The sequence below is a fragment of the Ochotona princeps genome, chromosome 14 (genome assembly GCF_030435755.1).
Source record: "Ochotona princeps isolate mOchPri1 chromosome 14, mOchPri1.hap1, whole genome shotgun sequence".
Taxonomy (NCBI): Eukaryota; Metazoa; Chordata; class Mammalia; order Lagomorpha; family Ochotonidae; genus Ochotona; species Ochotona princeps.
In genome coordinates this window covers 3,445,064-3,463,431 of record NC_080845.1, presented here as the reverse complement: position 1 = coordinate 3,463,431, position 18,368 = coordinate 3,445,064, and the positions used below count along the sequence as shown (strand labels likewise).

The window sequence follows — 18,368 nt, the reverse complement described above, 5'->3', positions numbered from 1 at the left end:
CTGTTCCCTCATGTCATCCAGAAATCCAGTCCTGTCCAGGGAGTGCCAGGACGATGGGTAGCAGCTGGGAGCCCAAGAAGGGGCACTCCACTTGTGTCTGTCTTCATTCCTTTTTTTTAAGATTTATTTATTTTTATTGGAAAGGCAGATTTACAGAAAGAAGAAGAGATGGAGAGAAAGACCTTCTGTCTGCTGGTTCACTCTGTAAGTGGTCACAGTGGCTAGAGCTGAGCCGATCGAAGCAGGGCTCCCACATGGGCACAGGCTTCCAAGACTTTAGACCATCCTTGACTGCTTTTCTAGGCTACAGGCAGAGAGCTGGATAGGAAATGGAGCAGCTGAGACATGAACCGATGCCCATTTTGAATGCCGTCCTTGGAGGTGGAGGGTTAGCCAGTTGAGCCATCATGCCTGCCCCGTGTGTGCATTCATTTTTCAGCTTCCTGGGAGCCTGCTTTGGTGTGAGCTTGGAGCACATGCTTACCAAGCTCTCGCCTCTGGTCTTTGCTGGGGACCCCTTTGTGTCCCCTCAGCCAGGGTGGCCACCCTGCCTGGGCCTCATCCATCTCCCCACATGCCCCACACCACCACATCCAGTTTCCTGGTGTGCTGATTCGCCCACTCAGTTGAGTGGCAGTAGTTCAGTATTTAGCTGAGCACTTACTTTATGCCGGGTACCGAGTGTGGGTGTGGGGTGCTTGGTGGGGACCGGGAGAGGTGAAGTCACTGCCCACACAAGACGTCCCAGGAACTCTTGCGCTAAATCTTCCGGCTTAGCATGAAGGGGCTGTCTTCTCTCAGTCTCAATTTCCCATCTTTTTTTAAATTTTTTTTAAATTTTAGGATATATTTACTTGAAAGACAGAGTTACTGAGAGACAAGGAGAGACAGGGAGATCTTCCACTTGCTGGTTCACTCCCCAAATAGCCACAATGGCCGGAGCTGGGCCAGTGCAAAACCAGGAACCTGAAACTTCTTCTAGGTCTCCCTCATGGTTCAGGGCCCGTTAGTAGGGAGCTGGATTGGAAGTGGAGCGTTTGGGACTCGAACTGGCGCCCACATGGCATGCCAGCACTGTAAGCAGGAAATCAATTTGCTACACCACAGCACTGACCCCACTTTCCCCACTTTTAAAATGATGGACAGTGTGGTGCTGGGCACCTGAGTTGGTGGTCTAGTTGGTTTTGCCCAAGTGCACTCTTGCTGAACTCAGGAGGTGCAGCTGTGTGGGTAAAGACCTCCTCCCTCCCAGAAGGCTAGATCCGCAGGAACCCAGCCTGGCCGACCCTGAGTCAGGCTCTGAGCTCCATAGACAAGCAAGTGTTCCCTGCAGGCACGGCAGTGGAGGCTGGTCCCCAGGCCCCCTGGGAAGGCTGCCTGCCCCCCCTTCAGGAGATGCCCCCAGGCCCAGAAGCTCCCCAGGATGGACAGTGAACAGGGGACAGGGGAGGAGGGATGAGGAGACTGCTGGGTGGGAGGGCTGAGTCTTGCTCAGGGATCTGGTCTCCCAGGTGCACCCTGACTGCTCCCTGATCACACAGTCCTGCCGGCTCCCACCCCGGGGTTGTGCACTGCGTTTCCCTGCCTTCAGCCACAGCCTCCTAGACTGTGGGTTTCTCAACCCAGTACAATTGTTTGAAACTTGACAGAAGAAAAAGGAAAGAAAGCCGAAAATGGCAGAGATTAATGTAGGTGGCCACTTTCTATGTGAACAGGTAGACCCACACAGATGCCTGGTCCCCTCCCTCCTTTTTTTAAGAGTTATTTGAAAGCATCACACACAGAGATTTTTCCATCTGTTTGGTTCATTCCTCAAACGGCTCTGACAGCCAGGGCTGGGCAAGCCTGAAGCCAGGAGCTCCTGTCAGATCTCCCACATGGTGCAGGGGCCCAAGTGCTTGGGGCATTCTCTGTTGCTTTCCCAAGTGCATTAGCAGGGAGCTGGATGGGAAGTGGAGCAGCCAGGACTCCAAGTGTCCGTATGTGATGCTGAAGTCACAGGCAATGGCTTATTCCACTGTGCCACAATGCTAGCCCCAGCCCACACCCCTGTGCTGGTCTTTCAGCAAAGAACAGAGCAGTCCCTGGGCCCGGTGGCATGGCCTAGTGGCTAAAGTCCTCGCCTTTAACGCGCCGGGATTCCCATATGGGCGCCGGTTCTAATCCTGGAAGCTCCACTTCCCATCCAGCTCCCTGCTTGTGGCCTGGGAAAGCAGTCGAGGACGGCCCAAAGCTTTGGGACCCTGCACCTGCGTGGGAGACCCGGAAGAGGTTCCTGGTTCCCGGCTTCGGATCGGCGCGCACCGGCCCGTTGTGGCTCACTTGGGGAGTGAATCATCGGATGGAAGATTTTCCTCTCTGTCTCTCCTCCTCTCTGTATATCTGGCTTTCCAATAATAATAATAAATCTTTAAAAAAAAAAAAAAAGAACAGAGAAGTCCCTGACCTTGACCCCACGAAACACAGGGACCACTGCCCAAGGCCCCTTTTCCCATTGGGCGAGTGTCTTCAGCAACATTCAGCTTCACCAATTCCTTTTCTCTTATCTTTCTGGGCGGGAGGAGGGGAGCAGGAATGAGCTCAGTGGCGCCCCAGGCCAGGCCCGGGAACCGAGCACGCAGCTTGGGGTCTGTGGCCCATGCGTCCAGGACTGGGTCCCAGATGAGGGTGGTCATGGTTGATTCCTGAATGGGGGTGACATGAACAAAGGTGGTGCAACCATGACCTGCTCTGGTGTCGCCATCCTGCAGCAGCACTAAAATGACGAGGCATACCCTGGAGGGTCTGGGAAAAGCCGGAACTGCAACCAGACCCTTCACTGCCCAAAGTGGCTGTGTTTAAACCCTTCTCTCTGCTGCCCCTTTCACCATTGGCCTTAGCTTTCCTCCCTGCTTTTCCAGTCCTCTCTCCGCCACCCTTCTCCCTGCCCGTCCTTCCCCTCGTCCTGTCTCTCTGTCGTGGTCTTTCTGTCTTTTGTCCCAGGCTTTCTCGTCGTTGTCATCCATCCATCTGTCCGTCCGTCTAGCTTTTACCGGCTACTTTTATATTGTTCTCCACCAATCACTTCTCCCCGTGGGTATACTTGGTGCTACGTGATAGGCCAGTAGCAATGACATAATCGCAGCGAGGGCATTAGCCTATCCCTGTGACTTCCTGTTTACCGGCTGGCAAGACCAACTCTGCCTCCTGGCCCTGAGCCAGTTGCCATCTTGCAACGGCCCCTACCAATCCTAGAAGCTGCTTTAGCCCCCTGCTCCCCACACTCTGGCACTGGCAGGTGGGGGGTGTGGGGAGTTGGAGCAGCTGTGAACCAGAGGCCTGTGTGGAGGTTGTTGAATTTACATGCAAAGCCTTCGCCACCAATGCCTTTGCCCTGGGCCTAGGGAATTGTGCCCAAGGGAGTGGTGGAGTGGGTGCCTGAATGCTGTGGTCCGTGAAGATGCCCTGATCCTGTCGCACACTCTGAAAGCTTACAGACCAGAGGACACCCTGAGAGCGGGCAAGGTGGCACTTGGAGATGTCCACAGAGGAGGTGCTTTTGCAGCTACTGAAAATGACATTGGAGTTGAGTCATCCACCTTCTGGAAGTCTCCCACCTTTTGGGGTGGGGGTATAACCTGCTGTGATGAGCCTCCTACCATATCAGAGTGCTTGGGTTTGAGTCCTGCCTCCAACTCCTGCCATCAGCTTTGTTCTTAGGCAGAAACCTCCCGCCTGCCCTGGGAGACAGCATGGTGGCTCCAGTGCCCTGCCATCCTCGTCAGAGACCTGGATTAAATTCTAGGCCCAGTCCCAGCAGTTGTGGGCAAATGGAGAGTGAACCAGTGAATGGAAGACTCATTCTCTCTCTCTCTCTCTGTGCCTCTCGGAATTAGTGTGATTGTAAGTTAAAAGATGTTTTCAATATCATGCACTTTCGTTCACTTTCGTATTTTGTCTCTGAGACTGCCGTTGACCGTTTGTGTCACATGGGACTCCCTCACCCCCACCCCCACAAGGCCAAGCTTGGTGCCAGGTGCTTCGCTGTTGGCATCATGGAATTCTCCCTGTCTCTCAGGTTGAGGGAAGTAGCTTCATTTCACAACTGGGGAAACCGAGGCAGGGGCCAGGGTACGGAGTTTTATGAGGCCCCAGAGCAGGTGGAGGGGCTGGAGTTGGGGGTGGGGTTCCCAAAGGCTGAGGGCTGAGCTGTTGCTGCGGAGGTCAGAGGCCACAGGAAGACCTGGGAAGGTAGGGCTGGAGGTGTTAAAGAGGGAATACAGGGCCAGATTGGTGTTGGGGTTGGACGAGGCTCCAGAAGTTTCTAGACCCCTACATGGCAGCTGGGAGTGAGTAGAGAGATAATTCCTTCTTAGAATTAATTCCAAGAAGGACTTCGGTCTACTGCTGAGCTAGTGTGTGTGTGTGTGTATATATGTGTGTGTGTGTGTTTAGGGTAGCTGGGATTTGGAGCTCTTGAACTAAAAATAGTCCATGACAAGAGTTTGAATAGGGACACAAATGAAATATTTTCCTAAGAAATCGGGTGTCCCCCAAGTGCTGGGTGTGTCGGCGTGGCCAGCCCCATGTTTGGGCACTGGAACCCTTATGTGGATGACGGCTTTTCGTGACTACTGTTTTTTTAATCCATAAAACTTTTATTTATTTATTTTCATTTTATTGGAAAGGCAGAGAGAGAGAAAGACAGATTTATGGAGAGAACTTCCATCTGTTGGGTCACTCTTCCAGATGCCTGCCCCAGCTGTTGGTTGGGCCAGGCCAGAGCTGGGAGCCCAGAACTTCATCTGAGGTTCGCCTGTGGGCGGTGCGGACTGGGCTATTGGGACTGTCGCCGGCTGCTCCCATGAGCAGAGCTGCAAAGTGGAGCAGCTGGGACTTGAGCCCCGGCCCTCCTACTTAGGATGTAGGCATCCCAGGTGGGGGGCTTAACCCTGCGCTAAATGTCTGGCCCAAACACTCTTTTTATCTTTTCAGATTTCTTTCTGTATTTGAAAGGCAGAGTCACAGAGAAAGTGATCCTTCGTCCACTGGTTCACTCCCTGAATGTCCGCAACAGCTGGGACCGGGCCAGGCCAAAGCCAGGAGCCTGGGCCTCCATCTGCGTCTCTCACGTGGGTGGCAGGGGCTCAGGGACTTGGGCTGTCACCACCTGGTGCTTTCCCCGGTACATTCACAAGGGAGCTGGGTTGGAAGTGGAACAGCCGGGACTTGAACTGGCTCGAGTTTAGGATGCTGGAATTGTAGGCAGTGGGCTAACTTGCTGTGCCCCAACATGGGCTCCATTGACTGCTCCCTTTGAAAGTGACATGCATGCCTGTCAGTGGTGTGTGTGCTTGGGACCAACCCCATTCCCCATTGCAACACCGAGCGCTTCTTGCTGCTCAGATGGTCCCTTGGTAACTCTTCTGTTCCTGCTCTCCTGCCCCTTTTGCCTGCTCTGTCACCCCCACTTCTCCCCTAGTCCCAGGAGACCTCAACTCTCAACTTGGGTCAATTTGGGTCACCCTAGTGTGTGTGCTGCCTTCATGCAGTGCTCTGCCAGGAGGGTTCCCTGTGGCGGTGATGGTGTCACCGCTGAGTAGAACCTGTTTGGGCGACGGTCCCCGGATTGCTTATCTAAGCGTTGGTGGAAGGACACTGGGCTGTCTCGGTTTGGATCTGGGGGAGGACCAGCTGCTCGCACAGGTGCAGAGGCGCAGTTCTGGTTCTCTTGGGGTCGTACCCGGGGTCAGAATGGGGAGACGATGTTTGAGACCCTTCCATGGGTTTTCACAGCAGTTGCATCATTTCACGTTCCCACCAGCTGTGGGTGAGCCCTCCAGCAGCTCCATTTCCTGGCTGACACGGGGCGTGGTTGTCCATTGTTGTTTGCACTGCTGCCGGTTTTACATGCCGGAGTTTGCAGAGCTTACAGTCTGGTCTTTGGGCCCGGCTGCTGTTTGTTCTGAGACGGAGTGGCTGTGGTGGTAGAGTCGGGGGAGTCCTGTTCTCACAGACAGTGGACACTGCTCAGGGTGGGGGCTGGGAGTGGCCATCTGCCCCTTCTCTGGGCTCCACTGGCACTGGAGGTCCTGGGCTGGGGCACCCGGCCCACCGGCACGTGTCTCTCTTTCTTCCCCACAGACATCGGCCCTGTGACTCTCACTGCAGACCCGGCTGTGTTCCAGAGGGAGCTGAGGGAGCTCTACGTGCAGGTGGGCTGCCCTGGCCATGGCCGCTGACCCTCTGAATCGCTCTTCCCCTGACATGCCAGACACTCAGGTCTTTGCCCCCGTGAGGGGCTGAGATGTGACTTCCCCACTGGCTGTCCCAACTTGCTGTGGCCTGCATCTGGCTCAGGGCCTGCACAGCTCCAGTTCCTGGGGCCCTTGCACTTGGGCCTGGCATGTAGTAGGTGCTGGTTATTAGTGGATGAATGAAGCAGGTGGAGGAGGAGGCATCCCTGCCCACCCCCTTGCAGGTGTGGTGGTGGCTGGGGGAGCTGGGGCAGGTCCTTGTAGACCCCTAGTCTTTCCCTGAGTCAAATGTCCCACAGTCACATGGGCTTGTAGGCCGCCATATTCACGTCCTGGCTCAGCACCTGTCCTGTCTGCTCTCCCCTCACCAAGACCACCAGCTTCTGAAAGACACCCAGGTATGGGTGTAACTCACTGCCAGATCCCCCTGCCCCGGGCCCATAACAGGCCCAGAGCACACAAGGGACTCCCACCTGTGAGGTGAGTGGGTGAAACATGCAAGGGGCAGCTCCCACCTACCCAGCACCTGCTACGGGACCGTTAACCACAGACTCTGCAGGTGCAGGCTGAGTGTGCAAACCAAGCCCAGACAAATGTGTGCTCCCAAGCTGTGCCACCCCGCCGCCAGCTGGGCAGAGAGGGAGGGGGTGCGTATTGTTGGGGGTCAGTGCTAGGACAGGTTACAAAGAGAATTTGAGTGAAAGGCGGTACACAACTCCAATGCTTCTCCCTCACGTACCCTGCCCCCTCTCTTGGCACCACCTCTGTCCCTTGAGCCTGTGCTAATATGGCTCACATGCTAACATCTGTGAGATGTCCCTGCAGCTCCCATCCTCTCCCCACGTGTAGCATTCATCGTTCTGCTCATTAGATAGTCATGTTGGGCAGTGTTGGCCGCTTCTGGGGTCAGTTTATAAGGGTGGGGGGTGTGACTGAGGCACACCAAATCCCATTGGTTTCTGAGGTGTCCCTGATAGGACCTGGCTGGAGGGGGCAGGCAGCTGCTGACCCACTTCCTGTCTTCCAGGGTGGCGGTGACTGCCCAGAAATGAGTGTGGGGGCCATCAAGGCTGCCGTGGAAGTGGCCAACCCTGGCTCTTTCATCTACGTCTTCTCGGACGCCCGTGCTAAGGACCACCACAAAAAGGAGGAATTACTGCGGCTCCTTCAGGTTAAGCAGTCACAGGTGAGGGTGCTGGCTTTAAGGAGTGGGGACAGTGAGGGGCACGGAGTCAGGGTGTTGGGGCTGGCTCGTGCTACACTGAGAGGAGCCCCAGCCGGGACCAGGAGCCTGGTCTTTCTCTTCGGCTGGCCGTCTGGGAGTCAGCCTCCGCTGGCTGCCGCCACCTGTCAGACCCTGGCTGGCCTGGTGGATTTCAAGTGTGTTCCCAGGCTCTGGGCCCTGGTGGATCTCATCCTGATTCAAACCACACCACCCTCCTCTGTTCACACTGTCACCCTCCCTGCCATCCATCTTTGTCCCATGTGGCCTCTGCTTCTGGTTCCTGTCATTCACCGCCCCCCTCTCTCTGGGTCTCAGGAGTGGAAGGTGGGATGGGGTTGTCCCAGCGTGGACTGAGAGAAATGGGTGCACGCGTGTGCTTATGTGTGCCCAAGCCCTGGGGACTGGGACATGGACACTGCCCTCTGTCTAGTTCACATGTGACTCTTCAGGCTGTTTCTAACTGCCTCCTCCAGGACCAGTCCCAGATGTGTTACCCCCGTGCCTGTCTGTGCTGTTGACTTCACAGCAGTCCTGGCCCGGCTTTCCTTACCTGCGCCTGCCCCCCCAGCTCCAGGGAGAGGAAAGGGCCCACTCCAGGCCATCCACCCTGGTGTGGGTCCTGTCCTCACCCCATACCCCCTTCCCTCCCACACACCTGGAGCCGCTGTGAGCAGACTGCCTGGCCGTCTTCCAGGTAGTCTTCGTGCTGACAGGAGACTGTGGGGACCGTACCCATCCTGGCTACCTGGCCTTTGAGGAGATTGCTTCCACCAGCTCTGGGCAGGTGTTCCACTTGGACAAACAGCAGGTGACAGAGGTGAGTTCTTGGCAATGGCATGGGCTGGAGTCGTGGTTGGGTAAGGCAGGGACCTTGGTTACCACAGGATCGACTGGCTGTCACAGCCTAGTGCCACTCTGTTACAACTTCATGGTGCAGAACCCCAGAGCTGGGGGTTTTGAGGTTCCCAGATGAAGAGGCTGAGGTTGGCCTGGGATCTGTGTCTAGCAGCTGCTCCAGTGGGGCAGAGGTTGGGGCTGGGACATGATCCCAGCGGCTCCCTGTAGCCAGCGAATGGGGAGGGCAGAGGGGCAGGCAGTTGACTCTTAGGTAGGAAGGCGCCTGCATGGCTCCAAGGCTCTAGGTGCCAGATATTTGCTTCCTGGTCTGCGCTTCCCTACCTCCAGGCTCCACCTCAGTGGCCTGCAGTGTGGGGAAGGGTTCCTCTTCCTCTTCCTTCCTCCCTCCTCCGCCACCCCCTTGCCAGCAGCCAGAGGACCCCTGCAGTGTCTGCTGGGGTGTGACTCAGAGCCATGCTCTGTGAAGAGCGGGATGCGGTGCCTGCGCTGTGCGTACTCCCGCCGTGGCCGCTTTCACGCTGCCGCCAGGAGTGACCGAGCAGAGCCTTGTCCAGTTCTTGGCCCCTGCTTTGTTGCCTGTGCGCTGTTCCCTGCTGTGTCTCCTTTCTTGTCATGACTTACTGCCCGCCTGGCTCCTTGGCTGTTCCTTCGCTGCCCCATGCATGCCTGCCCCCTCTCCAGGGCCTTTGCTGCCTTTGCAGCAGGTTCTTCCAGCCCCTCCTTCTCAACGTTCTGGTCTGAGCTGAATGACACCTTCTCATGGAGCCCGTCCATGACTGCCTGTCAGGATGCAGTCTCTTTCTAGAACTTTCTCCCAGCCTCCCGGGCTGTTTTTCATCGTGGTAATCTTAGGGCTGAGCAATCATTTCCTGTCGCTGGAGTGTGAGCTCCCCAAGGGTGATCCCCCATGGGTCCCATTTGCCACCAAATCCCCAGCACCTTGTTCAGAAAGCTGTGCGTTGTAGCAGGTGCCGGGAACCAGGTTCCACTGCGCCCAAGGCCCTGGAAGGAGAGAGACATTGCCTCTGCGGCCAGCCGTGGCCTCGGGCCAGCCCCGCTGTGCAGGGTTTCGTGTATTGTATATTTATGAGCTGCAGAGAACGGTCTCCAGGGCCGTGTTTAGATTAGTGTGCCCTAACTCCCTGTTGACAGATGGCGTTTACGGTTTTCTGCGACACATTCAGCTTTCTTTGCTGGCACGTCAGCCTCCCCTGGCCCTGAGCCCCAGGCAAGGGTGGGAGGCATTCCAGAGCCCAAGGATGCTTGTCCTCGCTTTGTGGGGAGGCCCAGCTGAGCTGTGCCCGGGACTGGGCTTCTGCTAGGCATGAACCAGACACAGGGTAACCAGGCAGGTTGATGGACGAATGGTAGGTAGGACAGAGCCTGGCTCCCCAGCCTCTCTCTCCAGGCAGGACATGCCAGCAGGGTGTGTGGGGGGAGGCACGAATACACCAGCTCCTCCTTGGGGTGCCCAGCCTTTGGTCTTGGGCATACAGCTGGACAGTGTGTCTGACTTGGTGGCACAGTGGACAGCCAGCACCAGCTGCCTCTTGGAAAGAGTGGATCCCTCTCCCTGGATGCATCACCCCTGCCGTTCGTTAGCTTAATTCCTTGGATCCAGCCCTTTCCAGATGTTCCCAGATGTTCAGGGAAAGCGGCTGGAGCAGCAGGAGCTGTGGTCATGTTCCTCCCCTCACTGCTCCCCCTCCCCACTGAGTCAAGGGGCTCCAGCTGGGAGGAGGGTGGCCACGGCTGTGCTGTGCTTCATCAAGCACCTGCTGTGCACAAGGTGCTCATGTGGTGCCTGCACTACTGCAGCTCAGGGTGCTCTGCCTGGAGCCGAGCTCTTTCCAGCTGGGGAGTTGGGCCTCCCTGGCTCCAGGAACCCCCTTCAGAGTCCAGGGGGAGTTGAGGGAGGAGACCCTCTCCTTTGCGGCAGATGAAACTAGGGTGGGGGGGCTAGGACCGTCCTTTAGTAGACAGATGCAAGGTTGGGAGGAAGGTGGCTCAAGGGAGTGCACACTTGGACAAGACACAGGCCGACACGAGAACCCTCCGGCCAAGGCTCAGCATCCTACAGGCTCTCCACGCCCTCTAATCCCCATCTTCTCCCTCTTCTATTTTGCCTGTTGTCCCTGACCTTGTCCAACACAGCCACGTACAAACAGCAAATTGTCCACACTGTGTGCACATCAACTAGGGGAAGGGTGACTTGCCTTCCAGGGTGGTGAGGGTGGGGACGGGGCGCCAAGCAGGTGTTTCCCATTAATGGGTGCAAAGGGGCCCAGAAGTGATTTCATCCTAGGCCTGGCCAGTAGGAGGTGGGGCTGGGTGGTGGTCAGGGCTGTGGAGACCCCTGACCATTGGGATTTGCAGTGCCACTGGCTGCCTGCAGTGTGACCTTGGCACTGTACTGAGCCCCTTGTGTGTTCAGTGGGTTAGCAAGAGCCCGAACAGATGGCAACAGTCAATGGGAAGCCCCAGACCCGGTGCTGGGACCCCAGGAAGGGCCTAGGATAGTAGGAGCTTGGTCTGCAACATGTTCTCAGTAAGAAAGCCTGGAACCAGCACCCCCCTGGGGCACTGGACTCTCTCTGCTCCTCAGTCTTCTCATCTGTGATTCTGTGGCCCATTGGGCCCGCAGGCTCAGCTCAGCACTCCCTCAGCTGTCCTGGGTGACAGGGTCCCTGGAAGGAGCCTCGAGGCAAGGACGGGTGACTTATCCACTGCGGAGGGCCTCGCCACAGCCATCTGGCCAGGGTAGCGGTGTCAGATTCCTTCGTCCCTTCCCCGTGACTGGGACACACTGCTGGCTACCAGACCCTCTCCCAGCCCTACTCACATCTGGAAGCCGCTGCCTTGGCCAAATAAACATCGTGCTTGCTTAATGAGGTCTCTGTGCTCAGGGAGCTCCCAGGGTTTGCTCTGGAGCCCCCGGGGGTGCCTAGAGGCCTAGCCCTGCAGGGGACCTGGGCAGGCTGGACAGCAACAGGACCACAGGCCTCTCTGTGGTCAGCAGCCTGAGCTTTGTGGGCTCCCTTCTCGCACTAGCACCCCCGAGGAGAAGGCACCGAGCTGGCAAGTGGGACTTGCTGGGGTAAATTCAGACTGGAGGTGCTGTCGCCTTACAGCAGCTTCCTCCTGACTCCTGATAAGGCCCAGGCCCTGGAGAAGAGGACTGTGGTCCCAGCCAGAGCTGTCACGGCTGTCAGGGAAGCCGCCAACTGCTGTCTGCCTCTCCAGGCCAGGGTGGGGCAGGGGAGGGGGAGAAGAGAGGACATCCAGGGCCTGCTCCCCCAACCCCAGCCCTGCATGAGCCAAGAGCTTTGTCCTACTTCTGTGGCCAGGCCAGGTGGGACCCTGTCAAGAGAGACGTGACTTAGCTGAAAAAAACATGAGGCAGGAGCTCCCAGTGTAACAACAGATGCGCTGTTAGAACACAGAATTCTTATCCTGTGATAACGGAAATCTCGCCACATATGTTGCAGCTTAGTCTGCACAGAACACAGTCATCCTCTGCATCTCTGGCAAGCCTCCCGGTTTTATTCTTGTGTCTTCTGTGGAAGATCCCGCAGTGGGGAGGTGAAGGGCCCTGATACAGAGCTAGGGGTGGCAGGAGAGACATGGCTTTCTAAGCCCCCTGTCCCCTGCAGGCACTGCTAATCCATCACAGAGCTTTTCCTGGTGGAGGCTCCCTTAGACAGGATTCCGGGAAGCCGTTTCCAGTTGCTTGACGTTGGCAAGCAGCAGCTAACCACCGAGGATGCTCAGGGATCCAAGGGCACTTCAAAAAGTATGTGGGAACATGGAATTAAAAGATGAGTTTATTTTGGTGCGAAAAAAAAAGTTTTTGGAGGCCATGCATAGCTTTTTTTTTTTTTTAAGCTTTTTCTTGATACATATTTTCTGTGAACTTCTGGAAGGTCCTTAATCTATTGAAATTGCGGGATATTTGCTACCTCTCAATGATTCCCACTTAAAAAATGATGGGCAGCATTAGCAGCAGCTCAGCGGTCACTTTGCCCAGGTGCCCGGATTAGAGTTTCCGGCTACTCTGACCCGGAGCTCAGTTCCCTGCTGATGCATGTCCTGGGATGTGGCAGAGGATGGCCCAAGTACTTGAGTCCCGGACACCCAGCAAGGCCCCGATGGAGTTCCTGGTTGCTGGCTTAGGTGTGTCTCTGGAGCTGAGACACAGAGCTCTTTCATCCACTGTGTGGTCCATTCCCCAAAGGCCTACAACAGCCGGGCCAAAGCTAAGCCTGGGACCTCATCTAGATCTCTGACGTGGGTGCAGAGATCCAAGCCCTGGGGCCGTCCTCCGCTGCTTTCCCAGGCACATCAGCAGAGAGTCGGATCAGAAGTCGAGCAAGGACTCAAACTGGCGTAACCAGGGCAGTCACTTGCCCTACTGCACCATAACGCCGTTTATAACACTGATATTTGATTTCAAATGTCACGTTGCAGATTCTTTTTTTAGTTTAGTTTACTTGATTTTATACTCACAGCTCTCTCTGACATGTGGGTAGGAGCGGAAATCCTGAATCAGAAAATGCTAACGTCTTTTCTGATTTGCTTTACCCTGCCAGGTCGGTAGGTAGATCACAGCGCTGGCAGTTCTGCCAACTTCGAGTTCTCTTACAGTTCACACTGTCCTTGGCATGCCTCCCACCCAGACACTGGGTTCTGAATCCCTGCGCAGCTGCTCTCTGTGCCCTGGAGGGGGCCGGGGGAGGTGCCAGGGACCAATCTGCAGTCAGGGTCATTGGGGCCTTTGTCACAGCTGAGGAGTTGGCACTGGGCCTGGCATGAGATGATTCAGGTGTGGTGGACGGCTGCTGTCTCTCGTTGCAGGGAGGTCTGGCCATTGCCAAATTCGGGGCAGGAAGGGGTGCCTGAGAGGTGAGCCTGGGTCTGGCGGTCCCTTGAGAAGGAGCGTAGCCTGCCACTCTCATAGGCCACAGATAACTTCCTCGGCCCCTCCCAGTGCTGGCCAGGGAGCTGGGGCTGAGGTGACCGCGAGTTGCCTGTGGAGGACAGGTGCATCCTGCTGTCATCTGCAGAGCATCCTGGACAGGGAACGTCTGTTCTGGCTCTGGAGCTTGGACAGTTGGATCAAGCTGCCTGCTGGAGCCCTTCTTGCTGCATCAGAACAGAGTCGGGGTTTATAGCTGGGGTCCCCTTTTGTCTTCTTACCCTAACACTGTCCTGGAGGCCCTACCCAGCTGCTGCCAACACCGTGAACTTGGGGAATGGCATGTTTCTAATGAATGCACTTGTGGAGGACAAAAAGCTCAAGGAAACAGGGCGTGAAAAGATCATGTTTATTTTGATGCAAGAATAATGGAAACACATGTATGCCCGAGGTTGTCAGAAGATTCCTGGCAAATGTGTATTACACACAGACAGCTGCATTGATCTCATGGTGTTGGCTCCCCGAGAAACATGCTTTCTGCTTGCGGTTTTCCCTGCATTTTTCAAAGCCCTCTTGTTCTCAAACTGTAGCTTGCATGGATACAGGACATGTGTGTGGCTGGGGTATGGCTGCAGCCAAGGGGGGCACTCGGCCAGCAGAGCCTTCTCAGGCTGTGATGGGGGCGCACTTCCTGCAAGGAGAGTGGCATGTAGGGGTGTGGCTCCCTGGAGGGTGGCTGGGGACCTAGCATTAGCAGGGGTAGGGCAGTTGACCCAACATCTTGCGTCAGCTGGGTGAGAGGATGCAGACCACAGATTCCTGAAGATCATGACGAGGGTTGGAGGGACTCAGTTGGAGGGATTTAGTGTAAGAAGACCTCTGGGTGTAGCTGGCCCTGAGCTAGGACAGTAGCAGGGTGTGGTGGCCAGGAGTGACCTGGATGGTTTGTGTACTACCTGCAACTGAATGGGGAACAGGTTCTGCACACAGCAGAACACAGCAGCCGCTGGCGAGGGACCTGCCTCAGGTGGGCCAGGCATCATGTGCACCTGCTGTTATCATCAGCTTTTCCCACCTACCTCTCAGGTGCTGAAGTGGGTGGAGTCAGCAGTTCAGGCCTCCAAGGTGCACCTGCTGTCCACGGACCATGAGGAGGCGGGCGAGCACACGTGGAGACTTCCCTTTGACCCCAGCCTGAAGGAGGTCACCGTCTCATTGAGTGGGCCGGGGCCGCAGATCGAAGTCCGGGACCCACTGGGTATGCATGGTCTAGGCCTGGCCAAGGAATGGGAGCCAGGGTGCAGGGACTGAGACAAAGGACGAGGAGGTAGCAGGAATTAAAGTTCAGGCCCAGTGGGGTCTTCCCAGTGAGCTGTAGCTAAGGCCAGCAGACCAGTGCCCCGGGCTCCTGGCTTGAAGAAGGTGGTGGATAGCCAGGTCTAGAGGGCCCATGTGCAGCTGGTGCCTGGGGAGCCGCAAGGCTGGGACAAAGAGAGAGACGGGCCTGAAATCTGGGTGCATCCCCCTAGTCAGTGCTGGGAAGGCTGGGAATGGTAGGACACAGGACTGGGACTCACTGGTGGCTTGGCTCTCATACAGGGAGGATCTTGCAGAAGGACGAAGGCCTCAATGTCCTCCTGAACATCCCTGACTCGGCCAAGGTCGTGGCCTTCAAGCCTGAGCACCCTGGGCTGTGGTCCATCAAGGTAGGGACACTGGGGAAGGGGGTTGAAGAGACTCAGGTCACCCAGCTGGGGCCACGGCCTTCCTGCCTGCTGTGGGGAGCCTGGGACCTGGGTAGTGGTGTGGGTACCCCAAGAGGAGGAAGGGGGCCAGAACAGAGGTGGCTGCTCTGCTTTGCCTGGTGAGAAGCTCAGTGGTTTGAGGTTAGTAAGGAGGACTTGAGAAATGACTGGAGAGTTCAGAGATGGGTAACCCTCTAACCTGGGGCCCAGTGGAGAAGGCAGGAAAGACACCAGGACGACTTTGGGCTGGGATGGCTCAGAGGGGCAGAGCTGATGGGTGGACAGAGCTCACTCAGCTCTAGAAACTGGAGACTGTCCTGGGAGGGGCCAGGATGCTCCCCTGGGGAGTGCCCGAGCGTTGGTTGAACACCTACTGGATGCCATAGTCGGTACTTTAGGGGAAGTGGCAGCTATACCCACTTGTCTTTCAATCTCTAAGCTGAGATTGACACAGTGGGTGGGGGAGGCAGAGCTTTAACATACCGGGGGATTAGGGTGGCACATGGGTCTGCCAAGGCCGGGAAATCCCAGCTGCTGGCCTAGGCTCGGGTCATGTCAGCAGCTTCCTGCCCTGCCTCTAGGGTGCTGGGTGGGGCAGGACTCAGTAGTGATGTGGTTGTGACCTCTGCTAGGTTTACAGCAGTGGCCGCCACTCAGTGAGAATCACGGGAGTTAGCAACATCGACTTCCGCGCCGGTTTCTCCACGCAGCCCTCCCTGGACCTCAACCACACCATCGAGTGGCCCCTGCAAGGTACATTGCAGTCCTTGGACCCTGCCGAGCTGCCCTCTGATGTGAGGGAAGCATGGACCCTTGTAATCTGCCTGTTTGTGGGATCTTGCTTTGGCCAGCTGTGGGAAGAGACATATGGGGCATGGGTCAGATCCGGCCAGATAGAGCCTGGAGAAGAGGGGCTCTCAGTGCTGGCCATTAGGGCCATGCCTTCTTGGGTACATGTTGGCACTGACCCAGCCCTGACCACTGTGGGTATTTGAAGAGTATACCAGTGGGATGGGAATGCTCTCCTCTCTCTCTCTCTCTCTCCCTCTATCTCGTTTTGTCTTTCTGCCCCAAATGAATAAAAATTTTAAGAAACGGTGAAATCACACATAGCTTTCTCACAATCTGAATCTTTATGAACTTTCTGGAAACCACTTGCTTGCATGAATTTCAAAATACTTTGACACCGAAAGACCTTTGAAAGTCCGTTTTCTTTGAACTGTTTGAAATACCTTCACATGTAATATCCAGATTATTCAGTGTTTCTTCAAAAAGTTTAAGGTGTTTCCTGGGCCATACCAGCCTCATCCACAGGCCCCTAGTTGATGATCTTGGAAAGAGAAACAAACAAACCAGTAAACTGGCTCATGAAGGGAGAAACCCAATCAAAATTCCTAAACCAGCTGAAGGTGTGGCTGAGCCTGAGCCCAGTGCTGCCTCTCCTGGGGTAGTGTGGAGCGCACCCTGTTTCCATGAAGGTGGATAAGAAATGTGAAGGAAAACCGAGAACACACAGAGGTTGACCTGAAGTCAGTCCCTAAGCCAGGGTGCACCTTGGCTGAGGCCACTTGCCCTAGCCTGCCTGATGGAAGCTGACACTGGGGTGTGGGGATAGAGGGGGCAGTCCCTTCCCAGCTCCATCCCATACAGCACAGTGGGGGCACCCCACCCTCCAGAAGCATGTGCAGGGTGGACAGTGGCGTTTCAGGACCATGGACAGTAGCCGGGACCCCAGCACCCTGTCACATCTCTGGCTTTGGTTGGCACAGAAGCACCTATAGAAGACACAGACAGGTGGTGGGGGCTGAGCCCTGGGGAGCCTGAGGTGTGGTACTGGGGCCCTTCCTTGAAGAGGATCATGGAGCAAAACCCTCCTTCCTACAGGGGTGCCCATCTCCTTGGTGATCAACTCCACGGGCCTGCAGGCCCCTGGCCGTCTCGACTCCGTGGAGCTCTCTCACAGCTCAGGACGGTCCCTCCTCACCTTGCCTGCGCAGCCCCTCTCCAATGAATCCACCCACCAGCTGTGGGGTGGGCCCCCCTTCCATGCCCCCCAGGAGCGCTTCTACCTCAAGGTGAAAGGCAAGGACCATGAGGGAAACCCCCTGCTCCGCGTCTCTGGAGTTTCCTACAGCGGGGTGGCCCCAGGTGAGTGCGAGGCTGTTTGGGCTCCCTGGAAGCCTTCTGTGGTTAGGTCTGTGTAGCAGCTGTTCAGCTTCTGTGGACAGTCATTCCCTGGAAGGGATTAGGCTGAATAGCAAGGTGCTTCATATGCGGCCCTCAAGTCGTGGATTTGAAGCCAGACTGTTCATCTTCCCTCTGCTCTCTACCCATCCACCCACCTGCCCATTCACATACTCGGCCTTATTCATTCACTCGTCCAACCGTCTATTCACCCAGCTATCCATCTGCTTGCACATTTACCCATCCATCTACCCATCTACCCACCTACCCATTTATCTACTCATTTATTCATCTATGTTTCCATTCATTCCTCCATCCCTCCACCGCATCCCACATCCATCCATCTATCCATCTACTCACTTATCTGTCCATCCACTTATCTTTTTGTCCGTCTACTCATTTAGTCATCTACCCATCCATTCATTCGTCCAGCCAAAAATCTGGTTACTTATCCGTGTGTCTATGTATCCATGTATCCATTCATGCATTCACTCATTATCTGTCCATCCATCCATGCATGTATCCACCCACCCACCCATCTACCCATCCATCCACTCATGCATCCATCCACCCACCCACCATGCATCCATCCATCCATCTACCCATGCATCCATCCATCTACCCACCTACCATCTACTCATCTATCCACCCACCCACCCATCTTCTTACCCATTCATCTACCCATATACCTATTTATCAACTCGTCTGTCCACTCATTCATTCTTCCCACCATCTGTCGATCCATGTGTCCATCCAAAGTTCATCTGTGCATCCTATAGGTATCTGTCATGATGCTGGGCACCATGGACACACAGCAGGCTGGGCAGAGCAGCTGAAGGCTTACAACAGTTCTAAGACATATCCCCATGTTATAGATGAGAAGGCTGCGACCGTCTCCCTCATGGGACAGCTGCCATGACTGTTGTGTTGTTGTGGGTCACTTTGTCGCCTTGTCTCTGGTCTTGTGCTGACTCCCATACAGGTAGTTCTTGCTGCTTTCCCACGTGTCGCTGAAGCCTCAGCATCCAGGCTGGAGCCCTCTAAGCTTTCCAGATCTCCTTGGCCTGGCAGAGTGTCTGGGTGTCCACCAGCCCCCCCTCCTGCCCACTGGCCCCTTCCCTGGAGGGAGCTGGCTTGGGGGGAGCATCCAAGGTGGATGTCATTCCTTGTGGGGAACTCAGCGAGACGGTCCCTGCTGTGCACTT

At 55.9% G+C, this 18,368-nt stretch overlaps 1 protein-coding gene across 1 annotated transcript in view; it reads left to right on the top strand.

Moving 5' to 3' along the window:
* HMCN2 (hemicentin 2) overlaps window positions 1-18,368 on the top strand; it is a 120,850-nt gene that overhangs the window by 9,499 nt on the left and 92,983 nt on the right. Inside the window, exons 2-8 of the mRNA XM_012929312.2 lie at window positions 6,124-6,194; window positions 7,264-7,422; window positions 8,156-8,278; window positions 14,321-14,492; window positions 14,834-14,940; window positions 15,612-15,732; window positions 16,864-17,127. Coding sequence (XP_012784766.2) covers window positions 6,124-6,194; window positions 7,264-7,422; window positions 8,156-8,278; window positions 14,321-14,492; window positions 14,834-14,940; window positions 15,612-15,732; window positions 16,864-17,127 — 1,017 coding nt within the window. The remainder of the gene's footprint in view (window positions 1-6,123; window positions 6,195-7,263; window positions 7,423-8,155; window positions 8,279-14,320; window positions 14,493-14,833; window positions 14,941-15,611; window positions 15,733-16,863; window positions 17,128-18,368) is intronic.